Below are 22971 nucleotides of genomic sequence, written 5' to 3'. Positions count from 1 at the left end.
ACAAAAAGTCAATGCCAAAGACAGTCACTAATAGGATGTGCAGTGTTATCCCAGGCTACACACATGGAGGGCATATCACTGTAATTATTTGCAAACCAGTCATGGGAAATTAGATCCCAATACAAAGCAGATGTTATTCTGTAGATAAGTGCTTTAGATTATTTAAGCATCTTTGTTTCCACACTCTGTTAATGTTTTCAGTGGTATTCTTTGAAAAGTGTGTTAATAAGAAATGCTTACAGTTAGGATGTGACGTGTGTAATATATTAGCATCAGGAGGATTCCCGTATTGTGCTCCTATACCGTTTCATCTGATCAGATTCTAATATGGTGTCTCTTAGCAGTAGATACTAGTAAGTTTTGACTACTAGAGTGACTTTTTTCAGAAATTTCTGTAACAAATCTGACGTGTGAATATACCCTAAGATCTTCATGTGGTTTCCTGTCCCTGGAGCAATGAGAAAGCTTATAATTTATTGGAGACCTGTGTCCTGTCAAGAGTTTCCAGAGGTGACTCTAAATTAAATATACACTGGGCCAATCAATCAGATAAATAGTAGGTATTAAACAGAGGAGAGGGGAAGCAGCTAGTTCAGTTGATTGTTCTGTATGTCTTAAAAAGAAAAGTTCTGGAAAACTTTTTTACAGTTAAATTCTACATAAAAAGTTAAGTAACTTTATATATCCTGCACTAAATTTGAGATATATGTTTTTCTCTTCATCAGTCACGACCGATTTAAAAGTCAAAGTTCTGCTGGTTCCTTCTTGGGATACTGTGCAGTTTATCCACACACAAAGACATTCATGTTCATTGTGGGGGGCACAAATTGAGTTTCCACAATGCACTGCACTATGCTACTAGGAATCCAACATTTTAATTTTAGCACTCAGTCTCAAACTGGGTTTTTTCTTAGTCCCTACTTAGTTTCTAGACTTAAAATTTTTTTAAAATAACAATTTGCTGCCTGCTGTAGTGATGTCGCACAGTATTAAAGGGCTGCTGCAGTCATGTTCTTAGCCCTTGAGTGACATCCGCGGTACATGCACAGCATATGTGCACTATCACTATATGGTGCAGGGTCAAGAGCTAAACCCGCTTTATACCTGGCGGGTGCTGGTTGTTTCATACAGCTGACACCCGCCTGCAAAGCTTGGGATCAGCACGCATCCCTTGATCGCCCCCTGTGACAAAAATGCAGGGTTTCGATCAGTTGCCATTGCAGTATGGGGGCCTATTGAAGGCCTCCATATCTGCTTTCTGTGATCTGCTATTAAGCCTTGCCAGAGGCAGGGATTAAGGGCGGATTTACACGAACGCGATATACGTCCGTGCCACCCGCATGTTTTTTACGCGAGTCGCACGGACCTATGCAAGTCTATGGGGCAGTGCAGACTGTCTGTGATTTTTGCACAGCGTAAGTCCGCTGCGTAAAACTCACGACAGGTTCTATATTTCTGCGTTTTTTGCGCATCGCGCACCCATTGAAGTCAATAGGTGCGTGAAAATCACGCGCACCTCACGGAAGCACTTCCGTGGGACGCGCGTTATTCGCGCAACAGCAGTAAAAAAATGAATGAAAACAGAAAAGCACCACGTGCTTTTCTGTTTACAAACATCCAAACGGAGTGTCATTAATGATGGCGGCTGCGTGAAAAGCACGCAGCCATGCACCATATGAACATGACACACGGAGCTGTTAAGTGCCTTTTGCGCATGCAAAACGCTGCGTTTTTTGCGTGCGCAAAACGCACACGCTCGTGTAAATCCGCCCTAATAAAGATATTAGCAAGATAAAAGCAATACAAAAATACATAATTTTGCAGAGTATTGCTTGAATGAGCTAACAATCGCATAAGTGAGTACCCTAGGTGGACTAAAAAAAAAATTAAAAAAAAAAAGAAATAAGTAAAAGTTCAAAAAACCCTGCTTTTCACATAAAAATATGTAAGCAATATAAAAGTAAGCATTATTGGCATCGCTTCATCCGTTAAAGTCAGAACTATTAAAATAACACATTATTCGACCAGGTGAACGCTCTAGAAAAAAAAAGATTCACAATGCCAGAATTGCTATTACTTCATCCGTAACGTTATTTATCATGCCTTAAAAAAGCAGAAAAATAGCCAGAATTTTAAATTTTTGGGTCACTTAGCCTCCCAAAAAAATGGAATGAAAAGTGATCAACAAATTGTATGTACCCTAAAATGGTACCAATTAAAACTAGTGTTTGGTCTGCGAAAATAAGCTCTCACACAGCTTCATAGATGGAAAAATAAAGAAGTAATGGATTCAGAATATTAGCGACACAACATTTTTTTTATTTTAGGATTTTTTTTTGTAAAAGTAGTAAAACATTTAAAAAAATTATTCATTTGATTTTGCTGGAAATCGTACTGACCCGCAGAATAAAAGTTAACATGTAATTTTTACGGCAAAATTAACATTTCAGTAAAACTATGAACTATGTCGAAGTCGCGTTTTTTTTTTCTTTATCAATTCTTCCCAGCAGTATAATTTTTAAAAGTTCCTCATTACAATTTTTTGCCACATTAAATGGTACCATTAAAAACATTCAATTTTCTCTGCAAAAAAACAAGCTCTCATATGGCAATGTAAATGGAAAAATAAAAACCGTATGGCTCTTAGAATGCGGGGTGGAAAAAATGAAAAAAACATATATTGTCTGTGTCCGGGGGTTAGGGCTGGAATGTCACCATGCCCAAAAGTAAACTGGATATGCGGAGTAGCGAGAACTGTGGCTACATTTTGTAAAGTGCTCAATAGAGGGGATCAAAGCTGCAAAATCCTTCCTTCTGCCTATGCAAATGATAATTACGTGTAGCCAACTTTACTTTTCAGTTTATTGCATTCTCTGTTCCTTATTGTCAGGCATTTTGGGTTTGGAAGAGGCACACTGTACTATTCTTCAATGAGATTACGGTCAGGAAGTCCAGAAAAATATCTGCCCCATTTCTTTACCTCACAAATATACACTTTGAAAACATTATTTACGTACATATCTGTGCATGATAATATTATTGCACGCTTACTGTGGACTGTAGATTTAGGATTTGTTCAGACATAGCATAAACACTGCAGAATTTACGTCCAGATGTTCGGTGCTGAAATTCCGCAGCGTATTACAGTAGCAGCAAAGTGGATGAGATTTAATAAATGTCATCCACACGCTGCGGAACAAATCCACAGAAAACACGTGGAGAAATTCACAGAAAATGGGATCAAATTAACTTTTTATCACTGAATAAGGCCATACTTATAGATGAAAGGGCAGGTTAAAACACCGGTTCCCAGCAAGATGCAGACAAGCCACAATGTTATATGAGAGATGTCACACAGTTGCAATATACTTATAAACATCCACTTAGACTGGAGCAAGACCTACATTTATTTTGTAGAGAGCGATAAATCGCTACCCATAGAAATACAATAGGCTAGGGCTATTTATCTAAATGGAAAAAAACGCTGTGATAATTCGTTGTACGTAGGAATGCAATGAGTGGCTTGAAAATCTATTTAAAAAAGGTCCTGACAAGAGTGCAGTTCTATAAGCCCCGCATGTAGCGATTAAAAAAAAATAATTAAAAATCGCTAGCAAATCGCTTGACTAGAGGGATTTATCACAGCTAATTTTTGTAGTAAGATAAATAACCCTAGCATAATAATTTCCTATGGACGGTGATTTATCGCTCACTACAAAATAATAATCTTTATTAATACAGTACCAAGCTCAGTACATATAGTACCAGAACAAAGCTCAATACATAGATACAGCACCAGAACAAAGCTCAGTACATAAATGCAGCTCCATAACCAAGCTCAGTACGTATATACAGTACCAGTACCAAGCTCAGTACAGAAATACAGCAACAGAACTGTTACAGGAGAATATCAATCGCCCCCTTTTACAAGAACCAAGCTCAGTACGTATACACAGTACCCGTACCAAGCTTAGTACATAAATATAGTACCAGAACCAAGCTCAGTACATAGATACAGCACCAGAACCAAGTTCAGTACATAAATACAGCGCCAGAACCAAGCTCAGTACATATATACAGCACCAGAACAAAGCTCCGTACATAAATACAGTACCAGAATAAGTGGGCCCCTTGTACTGAGTTAGCGCATGTACGACTGCTCCTACACAAATATTCTATCACTTTATGATACTAAGTTAGTTCTTACCGTAATATAGGTTAATCATATAAAGTTCTTTATTTCGTTCCCTTACATATTTTACAAAGTATCGCTATTCCTCACCACCACCACTTTGGTGGTTGTTTGTTTATTGCTAATGTCCAGATAATTGCCTTGATGTTCTGATTGTAAAAGATAATTGTCTCCATCGGATTTTCTGTAACATGTGCTTGTATCATTTGGATGTAATCTTATTTTTCAACTATATTTAAAAAATAAAAACCAATTGAATTTCATAAATACAGTACCAAAACAGTACCAAGAATAATACATATAAATACAGCACCAAAACAAAGCTCAGTACATAAATACAGCACCAGATTCAAGTTTTGTACATATATACAGCACCAGAACCAAGTTCCGCACATAAATACAATACCAGAGCCAAGCTCAGTACATATATACAGCACCAAGACCAAGCTCAGTACATAAATACCGCACAGAACAAGCACAGTACATAAATACAGTACCAGAACCAAGCTCAGTACATATATCCTTTAATGGCTTGACTCCCCGGTTTTTGCCATATTGTATTTTTTGTGCAGTTATTTGTTGCTGAGAATAAAAGGGTTGTCGGCTTTGGACAATGCCCTTTTGTTAGAGGTGTCCCCAGTAAGCTGATCACAGAATGTCCAATTGCAGAATCCCGAAGCGATCATCTGTGTAGAAACCTGGCAGCAAGTATTTAACTCCCCTGCAGCGCCACCACAAGGCAAATTAAGCAATACACAGTTGAAATCAATGCGCTGTGTTTGTGTAATGTTCGAATGTGCTGGCTCCTCCAGAGGACTTGCTCTTTGTATAGCCTCTTAACTCTAAATGGAGGTCACTCTTTATTAACTCAAGCTTACCTAAATTGTGGGGTGAAATTTGATTTTGCAGGTACTATAAGAGCACAACCGAATCACTTTCACATTGACACATGAACATTTTTTTCTTTAATCTCCATTTCCTCTACAAAACACACTCAGCTTTACAATTTGTTCAGTTGCCTGTAATTGTTAGCCTTTGGCTAACCTACTGATCATTTTAGGTGACTAGCTGCTTACAATTAGAGAGCAAAATCAGTGAAAATCTTTGGATTTCGTAGCACTACTGTAGTCACAGACTCCTAATGTATGGATGGAGGGACTATAATGAGGTAATCTCCCATTCAGCAGGTTCAAGACATTGATAACAATAACAATTTCTAACAGTAATATACATAAGTCATAGTGCAAAAAATGCAAGAGGTTAAAATTTTTCACAATTTACTTTTTCTCTGTGTAGGTTCCACTCCTGGATTTGGCTTAAAAATACTGACCAAAATACACTCCACACCACACTCCCCCCCCCAACTGCCTCCTTAAAGAGGCTCTGTCACCAGATTATAAGTGCCCTATCTCCGACATAGTCTGATTGTTGTTGTAATGTAGATAACAGCAGTGGTCTTTATTTTGAAAAACGATCATTTTTGAGCAAGTTATGAGCAATGTTAGATTTATGCTAATGAGTTTCTTAAAGACCAACTGGGCGTGTTTTTACTTTTGACCAAGTGGGTGTTGTAAAGAAGTGTATGACGCTGACCAATCAGTGACCAATCAGCTTCATACACTTCTCATTGTTCCAGCCCAGCTTCTTTCACTGAACAATCACACTGTACTTGTGGATCATGCTGGGCTGGAACAATGAGAAGTGTATGACTCTGATTGGTCACTGATTGGTCAGCCTCATACACTTCTATACAACACAAACTTGGTCAAAAGTAAAAACACGTCCAGTTGGTCTTTAAGAAACTCATTAGCATAAATCTAAAATTGCTCATAACTTGCTCAAAAATGATTGTTTTTCAAAATAAAAACCACTGCTGTTATCTACATTCCAGCGCCGATCAGATTATGTAGGAGACAGGGCACTTATAATCTGGTGACAGAGCCTCTTTAATTATCATAAAGTGCGCTCTGCTTGATCATTGAGAGAACTGTGCGGCTGTGAACATCATGTTTAGTTCCCTGTCAGACAAAACACTCAGATAAGACATCGCTGGAGTCTGGGGAGGTAAGTAAACCACCAGACTACCAATAAACCCTTATTTTTAACCTAGACCACCAGGGAACAACAATATAGCCTCCACATATACCCTAGGCCACTAGGTATCAAATCCCTATATTTCTCCAGACAGCCAGGAAACAAAATATTAACCTCCTCATATACCCTAGACCACAACGTAACAAACCTCTATTTTACCCTAGACCACCAGGAAATAAAAAAATATACACTCTTCATATTTGCTAGACCACCAGAACTAGTGACATTAACCCCTCCACTACCTTAGACAACATGGGAAGTTCTCTTTTTTTTTTTTTACATTCTTTTATTTGATTGTCGTATTTTTCCATCTTAATAATCAAGCAGCAAAGTAGCAAAAATACACTTAGGCGGGATTCACACGAACGGGTCGCGCCCGAGCCCGAGTGCCGGCCGGTAAAATCGGCCATTCTGCCCGGCCGGTTTGCATAAAGTTTTGCATCCGTGCCGGGCCGGGCACATCCGGACAGTGACATCAGCGGCAACTCCTGAAGGGGAATCCCCATGTGTTCGGGGATTCCGCTTCAGGAGTTTCCCCTGATGTCACTGCCCAGATATGGACAGAGACATCAAGCGCTCTGTCCAGGAGCGGAATCCCCGAAAACACGGGGATTCCGCTCCTTCAAGGAGCTAAAGTGCGGCTAGCACATAGCAGAGCGGGGAGATACCTCCCCGCTCTGCTATAGTGGCGTCGCTGCAGTAGTAGCAGCCGCAGCAGCAGCAGCTGCTGCTACTAGCGGCGCCATCGAAGGTGTCGCCGGGCCAGGAAAACAAGCAGGGGACGGGAGCCAGCGCAGTGCTCCCTTCCACCTGCTGTACACCCCGGCCCTGCCACACCGTGTACAGCGATGCCATTCTGACGAATGGCATCAACTCTTCCTCCTCACATGCACTCTGCGCTGTGAGGAGGAGGAGATAGAGCGCAAGCGCCGGGAAACCCGGCCATCACTCGGAACACATTCCGGTGATGGCCGTGTAATACCCGGCCCCATAGACTTCTATGGGAGCCGGGCGGCCGGGTACCCGGGCGAAGATAGAGCATGTCCTATTTTTTGACGGCCGGATTTCCCGGCCGTCAAAAAATCGGTCGTGTGAATAGCCCCATTAGGGGTCTATTATTCCTAATGCAGCCGGGTGCCGGCCGATTTATGAACGGCCGGCACCCGGCCGGGAAACCCTGCCATGTGAATGAGGCCTTAAAGCGATAAGAGTAAATAAAACAAAATAAAACAAAAGGTTTATGCATACAAAATTCCAATGCACAATGTACAGCAATCCTCTGACCCAGTAGTGTAAGAAAATACATTACAGATGGAAAATATGAGTATTACAAAATATATACACGTCAATACAAAATGATTTGCAATAGTAAAAATGCAGACGAGGTGGTAAGGCACCACGGCGACCAGAACCAAAACCGCTTAAAATCGTAGGTCTATAATACACACAACCCTTATCAGAGAGAGGATATGAAATGGAAGCTAAACCAAAACCCAGGGAACACGAACGGCTATTATCTCATACCCACCCAGAACAACATGGGAAGTTTTAAAGAGTATAAAATATTTTTTTTCAAATATTCTGTTGCATAAACCTGGTTACGTACTATAGCACAATTTTTTTTAAAGGGGATGTCCAAGAAGAGATTTCTCCACACTAGCAGAAAACTGTAAAAAAATAATCATAATCGAAAATTATTATTTTTTTTTTCTAATATACGTTCTTTGAAACGTTTCCTTGGTTCCTGTGCTGCTTATACACTGGACCTTAGTGACAACAAGTCTACAGCGACTGGATGTGGCCATGTGACACTACATCAGTATCAAAAAAGTTATTAAAGCATGGTGTATACACCTGAATAACCAGCACCAGTAATGAGCAAAGCTATGGAAAGAGGGCAAATATATTAGTATTTAAGAGGTCTTTTTTTCATACAGGGTTCTGCTAGTTTGGATGCAGTCGCAGAGATATTGCTAGGCCGGGTTCACACATTGCCAATTAGTTGCAGAATTTTGTTAGCAGAATCTGCACTGAAATTCTGCAACAAAGTACAATACAATGTAGGCGTATGGCGTTTTAACAAACCCAATTCACTTATAGCATAAAAAAATCTGCAGTGAATTCTAGACATGCTGCGGATTTTCAAATCCACATCCTCAATGCAATGCGTGAAATATGCAGCTGCATCCTCACCAAAATCTGCATGGAACAACGTATCCAAAGAGTTGTGGTCAATGATTCCAACTCTGAATGGTCCCCGGTTATAAGTGGTGTACCCCAGGGTTCAGTGCTGGGACCACTATTATTCAACTTATTTATTAATGATATAGAGGATGGGATTAATAGCACTATTTCTGCAGATGACACCAAGCTATGTAATATAGTTCAGTCTATGGAAGATGTTCGTAAATTGCAATCGGATTTAAACAAACTAAGTGTTTGAGCGTCCACTTGGCAAACAAGGTTTAATGTAGATAAATGTAAAGTTATGCACCTGGGTACGAACAACCTGCATGCATCATATGTCCTAGGGGGAGCTACACTGGGGGAGTCACTTGTTGAGAAGGATCTGGGTGTACTTGTAAATCATAAACTAAATAGTAGCATGCAATGTCAATCAGCTGCTTCAAAGGCCAGCAAGATATTGTCGTGTATTAAAAGAGGCATGGATTCGCGGGACAGGGATATAATATTACAACTTTACAAAGCATTAGTGAGGCCTCATCTAGAATATGCAGTTCAGTTCTGGGCTCCAGTTCATAGAAAGGATGCCCTGGAGTTGGAAAAAATACAAAGAAGAGCAACAAAGCTAACGAAGGGTCATGGAGAAATGCGGAAAGATTAAAAGAATTAAACCGATTTAGCCTTGAAAAGAGACGACTAAGGGGGGACATGATTAACTTATATAAATATATTAATGGCACATACAAAAATATGGTGATATCCTGTTCCATGTAAAACCCCCTAAAAAACAAGGGGCACTCCCTCCGTCTGGAGAAAAAAGGTTCAACCGGCAGAGGCGACAAGCCTTCTTTACTGTGAGAACTGTGAATTTATGGAATAGCCTACCGCAGGAGCTGGTCACAGCAGGGACAGTAGATGGCTTTAAAAAAGGCTTAGATCATTTCCTAGGACAAATTTTTTTTAGCCCCTATGTGTAGACATTTTTCCTTTCCCTTTTCCCATCCCTTGGTTCAACTTGATGGACATGTGTCTTTTTTCAACCGTACAAACTATGTAACTATGCAACACATACAGATTTTAGTGCAGATTTGTAGAGCGTAATATTTATGTGATGTGTAAAACTGGCCTTATAGTGTCTGCACCAAACTTACAGATGGGGGCACAACTTTTTATACATTTGGTGTATGTAGACAAAACAGGTAACAGTTTCAAAGACTTAGGCCTCATGCACACGACCGTAAACATGTGCACGGCCTTGATTTTCGGGTCGGCCGGCAGCAGTGTGTCACCCACGAGCCGTCCGCAAATCGCCAGCCGTGCACATGGCCGCGTCCATTATTTCCTATGAGCCTGGACCACAGAACACGGCCGTAATAAGACATGCCTGTTCTCTCTGCGGTCCGGGCTCCTGTGCCATGCATGGACCGTGGAATCCACGGTCATGTGCATGGCCCGATAGGAATGAATGGGGCCACAATTCTCCCGTTGATTTTCGGGGGAATTGCATCCGCAAAAGCACGTTCGTATGCATGGGGCCAAAAAGTTTCAAACCGAGAATAGTTTTTCTAAATGTGCCCCTACATATATTTAGGGGTACTTGTTAACTGGTTGCTGACGTAGGATGAGTTAGCGGCAGGAATTTGCTGCATCAGTACAAGCATGGTCGTCCTACTGATCACGCAGGCACAGTGCGTGTGCCTGTGCTATCAAAAGCAGGTCAATGACGGTAATACACAGTCGTAGCCCCGCTCTAATAGCGGATATCAGAGGAACATCTGATCTCCACTGTTCACCCTTTAAATGCCACGATCAACGCGAATTGCAGCATTCAAATGGAAAGAGTAAAGGGGACATCCCTTTGATCGCGGCACAGGGAACACTTGCAATGTCCATTGAAGGACCCAAGAGCTGTCTGACCATAATTCCGGTTGTTAAGACATACTTAGGTATGGCCCAACAGCTTAGTATTATTAGTACACAGGCTAATGTACTAGAATATAGATATATGGCAGTATATTATTGTTAAAAAATGAAGATAAAAATTTAAAATTCACCAGAATTTAAAAAAAAAAGTTAAATAAAAATAAATACACATTTTTTAGAGTAAATAAACTTTAATAAATATAAATTTTAAAACATAAAATAATACCCATATTTGTTATCGTCACGACCGTAACAACTTAATACATTTATAGCATAATTTATGATGAACAGTGTACGGTGTAAAAAAAAAAACTGAAGCGGAACTGTTTTTTTTCTGCATTTTTGGCTAAATAAAAATTTGTGTAAATTAAACACTCAAGTATATGTACGAAAAAAAGTCACCACATATAGTACAACTCATCCTGCAAAACAAAGCCTCAGACAGCTACGTCGAACAAAAAAATTTAAAAAAGTTATGATCCCCGGGATGCAAAGAGGAAAAATTAAAAAACAAATGTTCTGGTCCTCAAGACCAAAATTGGCCTAATCCTTAAAAGCTATGTACACCTTTGAAAGGCATTTATTTATTTTTAATAAAAAGGACAAATCAGTGTGATTAGTGCATTTTTCTAAATAGTTTTTTATAAAAAATTTGTTTTACTTTTTGAGATACAGCTGCTCTTTATTCTCTATACATAGCAGCTGTATCTTTCGGCAAGTAATGCTCCCATCAGGTCCATGGGACTCATAACTTAAATGTGATAGATTACAGGTGACTGACTGATTCAGGTCATAGATGTATCTCAAAAAGTAAAACAAAATTTTGATTAAAACTATTTAGAAAGTTACACTAATCACACTGACTAACCTTTTTATTAAAAAAAGATTTTAAAAAATTGCCTTTCAAGGGTTTACATAGCCTTTAGAGTTAAAGGGTTTTTCAGTGAAAAAAGAATTAATGACTTATCCTCAGAATAGGATTTTTTTTAACTTGCAAAACCGCTTTAAACGATTCAAAGAAATTGGAAAACGGATGCAAAAAATTCACTTTTAAAGCTCGTAGTACACATTAGATAAAAGTTGGCCAAACACGCTTATATAAACACGTTCGGATGACTATCTCATGTTTCTAGGACCTGCCGACTATCTTCTAACAGCAGATATCGATGGAAAGACTTATCTCGTAAATTGGATTCCTGTTCCCGCAGGAGAAAGGACGCTGCCAGACGTTGCATGTTTATGATGGAGTCGGCAGAAGCCTAAGTCGTTCGGCCAGCATCTATTTCATGTGTGTGGCCACACATGCAAGCTGTTCATACACTAGGACAGCACAAAAAGGCAATTTTTTGCTTTGCTGGATTGTTTCGGCTGGCTGCAGCAATCTTGTAAAGTCGTTCATGCCAAACGACAGATATGCATTCGATCAATAGAAACCAGGCCAAAGATCAAGGCAGAGATCGATTTGTCATTGTAACTTATGACATTGTTGTCCTAAACAACAAATTTCACAGACCAACCACTTATAAAATGGATGTCTGAATTCGCTAATGTATGGCCAACTAAAAAAAAATCTAAGCTGCAATTTGTTGATAACCATTGGTAAACTAGATGAAAACATGTACAATTATAACTTTTTTTTTTTACCTCAACAAGAGAACATTTGTAACGATCTCATTAAAAAAAAAAAAAATAGAGCAGGGAGACATGGCAGTGATTACAAGTTATTTCATAGCGCAGACCCAAACACAACGCACCAGGCTTACAATTTACAGTCTAAATAATTTAGCATTCGCGTTTTGTAATCTGAATTTCTGCTTTATATTAAAGCTACTAAGTCCATAAGGGATAAAGCGGAGTGGGGGTGAGAGAAGGGTGGAGTGGTAGAAGAGAGGAAATAAAAAATTGTTTTAGATTAAACAAATTAGTTAATGAAATATATGAATAATTCCATGTTTCCATTAAGCACGGAAATACTTTAGAGTTGCTCCGTAACTCTGACTTCAGAGTTTTTCCCTTTATATTGACACACACAAATCCCCCCCACTGTATATAAGTGTGAGGTAGTCCCTGCCTCCGAGGACATATAGACCTCTCCCCTCCCATATATGAGAGGGGAAGTGGCCTCATGCTAAATGATTTATCCCCATATGGGAATTTTTTTTTCTTCCTTTCCCCTCCTTCCCTATAACGTTTTCTCATTCTCTATGCGAGTGTCAGCTCAAAATACACTCCTTAACATTGAAATTGCAACACCAAGAAGGAAAGTTTTGCAATTGTGGAAATGACAGGATCGATGGACATGCGAATGCTAAAAAATGGAAACAATATACTTCAAACATCTTGATTTATTCAGTTTCGTGTATGAGTGCCACACACAGAAATACACGCACTTAGGCCTCATTCACATGAGCGTATTTTATGTAATGGTTGTATGACGAATGTTATGTCACGCTTAATGCACTTGGGCTCGCAAATCATCAAGATTGGCTGCTGGCAGATCCCTTTGTATTTGCCGACCAATGATGTCCAGATTTACTCGATGAGAGACAAGATCAGAGATGATGCAGACCATGGTAGCACGTTAGGGCCGCGCAGGGTGCCCACAGTAGCATGAGCAACATGCGTCTTGGAGTTGTCCTGTTGAAAAACGGCTTCTGGGACACTTTGGAGAAATGGTCATACCACTGGTTCCACTATCAAAACAATGTGACGCCGAGCTGTTAGTGTACCAGAAATGAAGACTAGAGAGGTCCGACTACCGTACATTATGCCACCCCACACCATAATCTTGGAAGTAGGACCAGTGTGACGTTGCCTTGTGAAGGCCCCTGCATGGTGTTGCCCACGTGGTCTCCAGACCAATCTCTGGCTATCATTACGCCCAAGACAAAAATGGAACTCATCGCTGAAGAGGATAGACCTCCATTCCAGCCTCCATTGCTGTCTCGCTGTGCACTATCATAGCCTTTGAGTGGTGGTTGGACGTCTGACTTATAGTCAAATGTTGTGCAAATGCCTTCTGATGGTTTGTGTTGACACTGGTTGCCGCCCTAGACTTGGGATGCGACATCCAATTTCACTTGCAGAACAGAATAGATCACTACGCGCCATTTTTCGGTTTGCCTCCGTGCACCTCCTGGACATGCAACATTTAACAGTGCTGACATCTCAGCCTAGGCGCGTAGTGATCTGCCAGAGTGATAAATCAAGATCTTTCAGTTCAAGGATTCTGTCCCTCTCAGTTTGCGACAACTGGCGATAACAGGCTCATCAGCAAACAGGAGGCATCGCACAATCATCCCACACCACTTGATCTGATTTTTTAGGTTTTAGGTGGCTAAAAAACGTTGCTTTGTATCTGACGTTTATGCCCCTCCCACGTGCCTCAGATTTGAGCTAGGTGCTTGAAAATTTGATTTGATTGCAGGTCCTAAGGCCATTTTACACCGGCCAATTATCGGGAAAACGAGCGTTCATAGAAAAGGGTAAAGGGCAAACGCTCATTCATCAGCTGATTGCATCGTTTTAAATAACAAAACTATTATAGTTGTCCGCAGCATGCGCTGCCGGACATGATAGAAATGTATAGGGACGAGCAATCGTAGTAACGAGCACTCGTCCCTATACTAGCTCCTTGTGAAAGGAGAAAACGAGCACCGATCAACGAGCTATCTCGTTTATTATAACATAAATAAGAAGATTTGTACCTTTTGTATCTGAATGGCAACCTACCGATGGAAGGGCATGTGAGTACTGAGCTTCTCCCATACCGCCAGCTGTGACAGAAAAACCAATCCAATCATGATATACAAACTATGACAAGACAAAAATAACGTCTCCCCTTCCTCTTTTTTTTTTGTAAACATAGAAAGTGCATCCACCAAAATCATCACATATACTTTATATATATTTTTTTAATACACAAGAAAAATTGGGGAGGGAGGGTGGGACAAATAACGGCCAAATGAGGGTGAGTTGCTCCGGGCTGCTAGTTTTAAGCCAAAAATGGCGGTAATACCGCCCATATTCCATCCCACTTTCCCTCGTCATGCTAGTGCTTCACTGCCATTGGTTAACCATTTACTGCACTATTACTTAATCTTTTCCCTGGCCTGACCACCAGTTACATTAACCCCTTAATGCCCTCCCCCAGTCTCAGGCCCAGCGGCTGTGCGCCTGTGGGCCTACAATAGTCAGAATACGACTCTCTGGTCATAAGTTGACAAAATATATTTAAAAAGAAAAAAGGCAGATGTCATGTGAGAGGAGAACAAGAAAAAAAACAGGGAAATAATCTAGATATTATTTTATTACAATGAATCACTCTGTATGGCGTCCATACATTTTGCCCGTCCATACATATTATCTCCCCCTGACAATGCTGGCACTACCCACATCACTGAAAGCCAGGCTTGATCCACTGGGGAATGCACATTATAATCAGGGCTGAAAGCTGACTGACACGGAATTCTGAGCAGGCACTTGTTTTTCTGTGTTTTTCACCCACGGCCATTGAAGCTAATGCAAGGACCACTGGCAAAAAAACGCTCAGAAAGGAGAGCAGCATGTGTTTTCTGCTTCCCATTGATTTAAATGGGAGGTCAGAAGCGGAAACCGCGGCAAGAAAGGACATTTCTTGCCAAAAGCCGCCAGGGAATAAAAAGGCCTCCCATTGAAATCAATGAGGGGTGATTTTGGAAGTTTTTTGGCGCCGATTCCGAAACGGTTTCCGCGTTAAAATCAGCGCCAATGAACTCTGTATGAACTGACCCTGAAATTGAAGCTGATGACTGACTGGGTTCTCCTTCAGATGTGCTGGAGAACCCTGTTAAGGTTAAAAGTGGGGCCCCAACTGCAGAATTAGGGCATGTTCACAAATGCGTCGGGGTTCCATTGATGGCTTTTGTCAGACCTTTCCATCGGGGGAACCCATGAACGTAAACCAACTGGAAAACATAGCTTTCCGTTTGCATTACCGTTGATTTCAATGGTAACATTTCCATTGTAAATGGTCACCGTTGGTTTCCATTCTGTTAGGGTTTCTGTTTTTTTGGCAGAAACAAAAGCGCAGTTGACTGAATAATACACCATACTATACTGAATAATACCTCCACACCATAACCACATAGTGACTAATACTCCCATACTGTTACTGAATAAAAACCACTATACAAAGACCAATATTACCACCATATAGCGGTAGATGGTGTAATGTCCACAGCCGTAGACAGTCGTGCTTACCTGCCCCCCGACGGCCGCGGCCATGGACAAGTGAGAGCTGGGCGGCATCTCCCTCCTGAGAGACGCCGGCAATCACATCTGCATCGCTGCACTGGTTCCCGTACGGTGCATGAGTAAAACCTCTAAGTAGCCCATGATCACCATGGACTATAAAAAGGGTTCTGCACTAAAAAGTTGGAGTTGTGTTGTGCCCCCGGTCACGCCTGCGGTGTTACACCACGCCTGGTGTCTGCTGCCAAGGTCCCATCTGTACCGAGCCTCCGTTACTGTCTGAACTACTGCAGATACCCTTGTGCTTGGACGTTATCTATACATTGACTTGGTACACGGTTTGGCCAGCTGCTATCCCGCTACGGCGGTGCGGCCCAATGGGTCCACATACCCACAGATCGTGACAGATGGCAGCTATACACAGGAGCTCTGCAGACCATATAAGTGATTACAGGACATTTAAATCTAGTGACTCTCTTCTATATAGTGCCACTCCCTTGTATATATAGTGCCACACTGGCCCCACTTGTATAAAGTGCCACACAGACCCCCCTTGTATCTAGTGCCACACAGCCCCGCTCCTTTTATATAGTACTACTCAGCAATGCAACGCTCTATATTGCCATACAGCCCCCTCCCTTGTAGACAGTGCCACAGAAGCCCCCTTGTAGATAGTGCCACACAGCCCCCCTCCTTGTATATAGTGCCACACAGCAATCTCCCGCTGTATATTGCCACACAGAACCCACCTTGTATATAGTGCTACAGTGTCACTCCCCCCGTATATTGCCAGACAGCCACAGAAAAAAAATAAAATATTGTACTTACCTTGCCCCGTTCACACGATGCACATCCTCCGGGTGGGACGCATGCGCAGACAGGCGTGATGCAGAGACGTCATCACGCCGGCCTTTGCAGGGATTCTTCTCAGCGCCTTATAGGCAGCAGGCCTAACGTGGCCTGCAGCCTATAATATTCACTTGTATCTGCGTCCTGAGGACGCAGACACAAGTGAATGTGGCAATCGCTAGTACCGGGGACCCCCCCAGCGCTAGAGACGCCACCGTTCATGAGGGGCCTGTGGCGCACGGCCCATAAATGTTATGGCCGACGCAGGCCCAGAAGTAGCCGCAGGGAGGGGGCCCTAAAAAGATGGGGGCCCGGGGCAATTGCCCAGTTTGCCTCCCCTAACGCTGGCCCTGAGCGTAAATACAGCAGATTTTCTGCTGTGGTTGTCGTTGGGGAAAATCTGCAGCATAATACAGTAGCAGCAAAGTGGATGTGATTTGATCCACACGCTGCGTAAATGCTGAGAAAAAACACTCAGAAATTGACCTGCGGTGCAGTTTTTTAATCCGCAGCATCTCAATTGTATTTGCGTAATCGCTGCTTATTTATTGCGGATTTTCCCTATTGAGTTCAATGTGGAGGTAAAACCCGCAACAAATAGCAGATGTTGCTTTTTTTGCAGCAGAAAAGCAGTAATTCCACAGCAAAAAAACGCAACTCAGAAAAAAAATCTTATACTTTCCCAGAATTCTGTGTTTCTTCGTTCAGGCTGGCCTTCTGGGATGACGTTTCATCCCATGTGAGCGCTGCAGCCAATCACAGGCTGCAGCGCTCACATGGCCTGCAACGTCATTCCAGGCGGCCGGCCTGCAGGACAGCAGAGGGGCGCGTCGACATGGATATGTAAGTATCAAACCTTTTATTTTTTTAGGTGCAGTTTTCCGCAGCGGACATTACGGCCGAAAAACAGCACCACAATTTGGTGCGGTTTTTCGCCCTTAATTGCCTGCGGCGTCCAGGGCGGAAACACTGTGTTCTTTTATGTTGCATATCCACCCTGTGTGAACATACCGTCAGGGTATGTCCACACGTAGCGTAAACACTGTGGATTTTCCGCAACGGATTACACAGCGTAATACAGTAGCATCAAAGCAGTATAGAGAATGATTGGAGCAGCAGCGTGCATTCAAACAGGGTACTCGGGACCCCCATTCTCATGATTGATAGGGGTCCCAGCTTTGGGAAAGATAAAACCTGATTCTGTGAACTTACCCTCATTTATTAGACATGTCTCATAAAATTTGGTTCAGAATTTCCCATCTAGGACAATTCAAATCTGCATTCTGTAGTTTCACTACAATCAGAAAATGATTTATGGCAAAAGATGAATTGCAAACATGTGATAAGGGGCAGCAGGTCATTGTCTGCCACCACTGATCACTGCTGTGAATAGTCATCTCATACGCATGGACAGTCTCAGCAATAACCCCTGTATGTAGCAGCAGTTGAGTGTGTGCCTGTCACTTTAAGAGCCTGGCTCTGCCGCCTTGGTTCAGCCTCCGAGTGCTCAGTGCAGGCATCAATCAGCAGGCGGTGTGCTTTGAAGTTCTCTGCCTTCCCCTTGTCCTCACACGATCACAGGCTACAGACTACACAGCTCCTGTCCCCGCTGCTGCCATCCTAACTTTTCCCTGTACCCTCCTCATGCGGGGCACCGATCGCCCGGCTTGTACAGTGTGATTACTCTGCACCCCAACTCTGTGCCGCCCCAAGTGCCCGAGCAGGGGCTCCACCAGCTACCATGCCCCAGCTGAGCAGCGGCGGAGAGGAGGACCTGGGCGCCAGCGATGAGATGATCGCCTTCAAAGACGAAGGCGATCAGGAAGAGAAGATCCAGGAGAATGCCTTCACTGAGCGGGATCTGGCCGATCTCAAGTCCTCGCTGGTCAATGAGTCTGAGGCTCCCGCTATCCCATCTGATCACCCGGAGGTAAGCCCTCCGCCCGGGATGCTGCCGCGCCGCTCACACACAACTTCTGAATCCCTGCTCTTTCCACAGGCGATCAGGCGGGCACAGGATGCGCAGAGAGTTTATCAGGAGAAGCTGGCAGATCACATGGAAGATGGTAAGCTCCAATGACTCCCCCTCCTCCTCCCGTGCTATTCATGCCAGACCCCAACACAGGCAGGAAAACAGGAGACCATTGCTGCCTGAGAGCGGCGGCATCAGCTGTGCACAGGCTGCAGCAAACTTGCCTACAACTCCTAGAAAGTGGCATCCCTCTACTCCATCCACAAGCTGCCAGCTGGTAATACTGCCCATAGAAGGGTAGCTGCCAAGCACAAATATAATCCCAAGAGAAATGACTGCTGGTGACTTATCGCCAAAACGCGTCGCTTTTACACCACAAATAATAATATTTCCGTTGTGTCCGATAACTTGGCTTTATCTGATGGTACGTTTCCCAGGCTGGTTATTGGCACGATGCTACAGAAAGTGATTAGGATACATGTGTCCGTGTGAGACTGTGCCATCCATTTAGCGCTGGGTTGTCGCATTATTTGTTAATTCGGCGCTGGCACACATACATATGTGCTATTTTGCTAAAACGTTCTAGGTGCGCATCTCCGGGTGCAGTCTGAGGGCCATGTTCACTACGCCCCCTCACGTAAGGAGCAATTGCAAAGGAGTTACCCATAGCAACCAATTGTATTCTGGATGTAAGTTTTCTTTTTGAAGCATGAAAGTGTCGAATGTATGCCTACTGGCAGCTTTTGGCACCATTGTCATGCCCATCGTGTCCACATATTTATAATATATATTAATGGGTATTTATCAAAACTGCAGGAATTGCACATGGCGACCAAATAATTCTGAGGGAGATTTATCAAAGTAGTGCAAGGAAAAAGTTAAGCAGTCGCCCCTTTTCTAAAAGACTTCTGAAAAAATGAAAGCTGCAATGTGATTGGTTGCCAAGAGTAACTCCTGCACTTTTCCAGCGCTCTGGTTTTGATTTCCCAAGTAGGGGTTTATTTTTTGGGGTTTCTCAGCAGCTCCACCAAGATAAAACCCATCACCCTTCACCCCATTTTTAAATCTAACCTAATCCGCGCATAATAAAAACGCATAATAAAAAAACTTAAACTTTCTAGTAAACTTTGGGGGAGATGTAGCAAAGGAAATGTGCAATGGTTGCCCATGGCAACCCATCCGATTCCTTCAGACTCCTTTGCACCAATTTTAATAAATCTCCCCCATTTTGTTTAATCTCCTCACCGTTACCAAGATTTGTTTGCTGTAGGTGAATGACAACAATCTTGTTTACAACCAACAATCTCGTTTCCAATGCAGATTCACTGCCTGTTTTTCTGTGTTTTGTCTCAAAGTGACAAGTAAAACACTACATGTGAACATAACCTAAGGCCGTGTTCACACAGGATAGATTTGCTGTGTAGAAATCCGCAACAAATCTGAACCATGATTTTCAGCTTTGATAACGGATCTCACTCTTTATAACTTTTAGAGGATTTTCTAGACTGGGTATGTTCACACGGAGTCTTTTCAGCCGTTTTTCAGGCCGCAAACATCCTAAAAAACGGCTGAAAAATCGGAAGCAGAACGCCTCCAAATATCTGCCCATTGATTTCAATTCATGTCGCTTCTTTAGCCGTTTTTGGAGCCGTTTTTCATTGACTCTATAGAAAAACAGTCCAAAAACGGCCGTTAAAAACGACGCAAAAAACGCGACTTTGATTAAAAAAAACGTCTGAAAATCAGGAGCGATTTTCCCTTCAAAACAGCTCCGTATTTTTGAGAAGTTTTTTATTTTGTGTGTGCACATACCCTAACAATTCTCAGTTGCGAGAAATTAGGTTTGTACAGTTTCCAGGTGTAAATATGAATGTTTTCATTCACTGATGACTAACAGAGTATTTGAAAATGGTAAGAAATTAAAAACGATTGTCCACACTTATTAATACATTTGCGTTTTTATGTGGCGCGTTTTCTCCAAAATAGCGTCAAATCTGCTGTGCAACATTTATCTTAACCTTTTACGCCAGCATTTAATGCCATTTGCGCCGTGCACGGTTCGTAAGAGCGGACGAGTGGGCGTGGCTTTCTGCCTGACCAGGACTTGTACTCCTTTATGAAAAGCCACTTTTTTAAAAAGTCATAAAAATGTTGCTTAAAATTTGCAAATGAGAAAAAAAATGCATCTCTATTCCACACAGACCCCGGTGTAGATAAAGTATCGTTGTTATCCATTGTAAAAGTTCATGTCAATTATTCAGTTGTAAGCATTAGCCTAATTTTGACACAAATTTACGCCACTTTAGAAGCACGTGAGCCATTGTATATTAGAGAGTTGCACAACTTGTACATTGATTGTTTTTTTTTTTTTTAAATAAAGCTAAGATAACCCTTGAAGGCTTGGTTAGCAGAGGAATTGGGCGTCTGAAGTGACGATCATAAGATCAATTATTGAAATGAAGAGACTGAGGCCTACAGGTCACGGCTTTAGTTTCACCTGTTCTCAGGTGCAGGGCATCAGTTTTATGTATGTGTATGTACATACACATATCATTGCTGGGGGTCAGGCCTATGTAGCACTGTCTCACTCCGTAACTGGAATAACCTGTAGTAATATTACTGCTTTCCCAGGTAACATTTTATAGGGCTGTAGGCTGTCCGGTTGATCTTTTTAAAGCAGATCCGTACTCTTTACAAGTAAATGCATCTACATTATTAGTTACCGAGCGCTGAAGTAATGAACGGTTGTGGCGAGAGTGGTGGGATTATGACGTGAACGTACATGTGTAAATGGTATATATAGACGTAGAGAGTATATAGGAATCTACTATATTGCTATATGTAAAGGTCCTATTACATGGCCCAATATGGGCCACAAAAACGAGCACCGATCAACGAGACAGCTCGTTGATCCGCGCTCCTTTCACAAGGAGCAGTGATTGGTTATGAATGAGGACGAGCGATCGTTACAACGATCGTTCGTCCCAATACATTTCCATCGTGTCGGCACCACAGAGATGTGCTGCCGACAACGTTAATATTTAATGCTGCAGAACGAGCAGTTCAGCCATAAGCTTGTTCAACAGCTGGTCGTTGCCCTGTTTAGACAGGGCATTTATCGAGAATGAGCATTATGTGTGCCCCATAATTGGCCTGTTTAAAAGGGCCTTAAGTGATCTGCTCAGATCATCTCTCGGGGGGCTGATATGCGACACGAACTATATGTAGTCTATTAGCATATTTAGTACCCCGTTAACTAATCTAAAGCTGGCCATACATTAGGGATTTCAGACAGCCATTTTCTAAACAACTTGTCTTACACCATTGGTCTGTGAACGTTGTCGTTCTGTTAAAACGACAAATAGCTGATCGATCTTTGTCTTGATCTGGTCTGGGCATCTATTGATGGGCGGCAGATCTCTCGTTTGGTATGAACGACTTCATAAGACTGCTGTAAAAATCTAACACGGCAGATCAACTTTTCCACAGACATCCGTCTTTAGTAGTTGCCGGTCACGCTCGTTCTTGTCACAAAAAGGCATTGGCAGAAAATGGTCTAAATGGCCTCTTTGGCCATCTAAAATGTCTAGTGTAAGGCCAGCCTTACAAAGTGTATTTTTGACAGGCAGGCTGAATTTTCATCCTAAAAATGTAACGACGACAACCTAGAACAAAATTGTCCCATTACTGGGCTAATATTATAAACCATTGACGTCGCAAGAGTAATACTGTATCTGGAAATGGTGTGTAGGTGTCCATGGGCAGTCTAATTTCTGCGATTAGCAAACCCTTGCCTGGCATTAGGTTGCCAATGGGCAGTCTGATGTCTGTGCGATTAGCAGACCTTTGCCCGGCATTAGGTGTCCATGGGCAGTCTAATGTCTGTGCGATTAGCAGACCCTTGCCTGGCATCTGATATCAAGGGGGGACTGCCACGAACGTACATGGTAGTGGAGTAATGCGCCATCTTCCCTGTTTTGGCCAACAGTTATTAATTGTCTATACCCAATGCGAATATCCGTGTTTTGGCCCTCAAAAGATGGACAATTCTGACTAACATTAGATGTTGTTCTGAAATAGATAAAACGTACTTATACACCATCCTATAATATTACATAATAATATACACTTCATTTTGTGTTGTTTTTTTTTTGTCTTCGATTGTGTTATCGTTGTCCAGTCTGCTGGAACTATGAGATTTCCTAGTATTTTGCAGTTAAGTACCAGAAATAAGTGCTGGATCATAAGAATTTTTAGACTACTGGATTCCGGATTAATGGAATTTTACTGTATTAATGCCAGGAAGAGGCTTTTCCTGTCTGAAGGATTTATCATAAGAGTAAACATTCAAAGTGCATGTCGTTTTTCTGTTGTGAGAAGATATTTCGTGAGAACTTTATAGGGGTTTTCTTGCATATTAAACCTGAATTATTCATAGCAAAATAAAAAATATATATTCAGTGCAGACCTAGAGCCTTCTATCTGTGTGCGTTTTATATATGAATTTAAGTCTGATGTTATTGGG

The 22971-nt window shown here is 42.0% G+C and overlaps 1 protein-coding gene across 5 annotated transcripts in view; it reads left to right on the top strand.

Annotated features, from left to right (window-relative positions):
* The first annotated feature begins 17976 nt into the window (after positions 1–17976).
* The window catches only part of TCF7 (transcription factor 7), a 201411-nt gene continuing 196416 nt past the window's right edge, over positions 17977–22971 (top strand). For 3 of the 5 annotated variants that reach the window (XM_075856342.1, XM_075856343.1, XM_075856341.1), the window contains exons 1-2: positions 17977–18404; positions 18474–18540. In XM_075856342.1, the coding sequence (XP_075712457.1) occupies positions 18216–18404; positions 18474–18540 (256 nt within the window). In that variant the 5' untranslated portion in view covers positions 17977–18215. Of the gene's footprint in view, positions 18541–22971 lie in introns of all 5 variants that reach the window. The other 2 variants (XM_075856339.1, XM_075856340.1) reach the window with 1 other exon arrangement.

This window comes from Rhinoderma darwinii, chromosome 3 (genome assembly GCF_050947455.1).
Source record: "Rhinoderma darwinii isolate aRhiDar2 chromosome 3, aRhiDar2.hap1, whole genome shotgun sequence".
NCBI lineage: Eukaryota > Metazoa > Chordata > Amphibia > Anura > Rhinodermatidae > Rhinoderma > Rhinoderma darwinii.
This window is presented reverse-complemented; position numbering and strand designations above follow the sequence as displayed.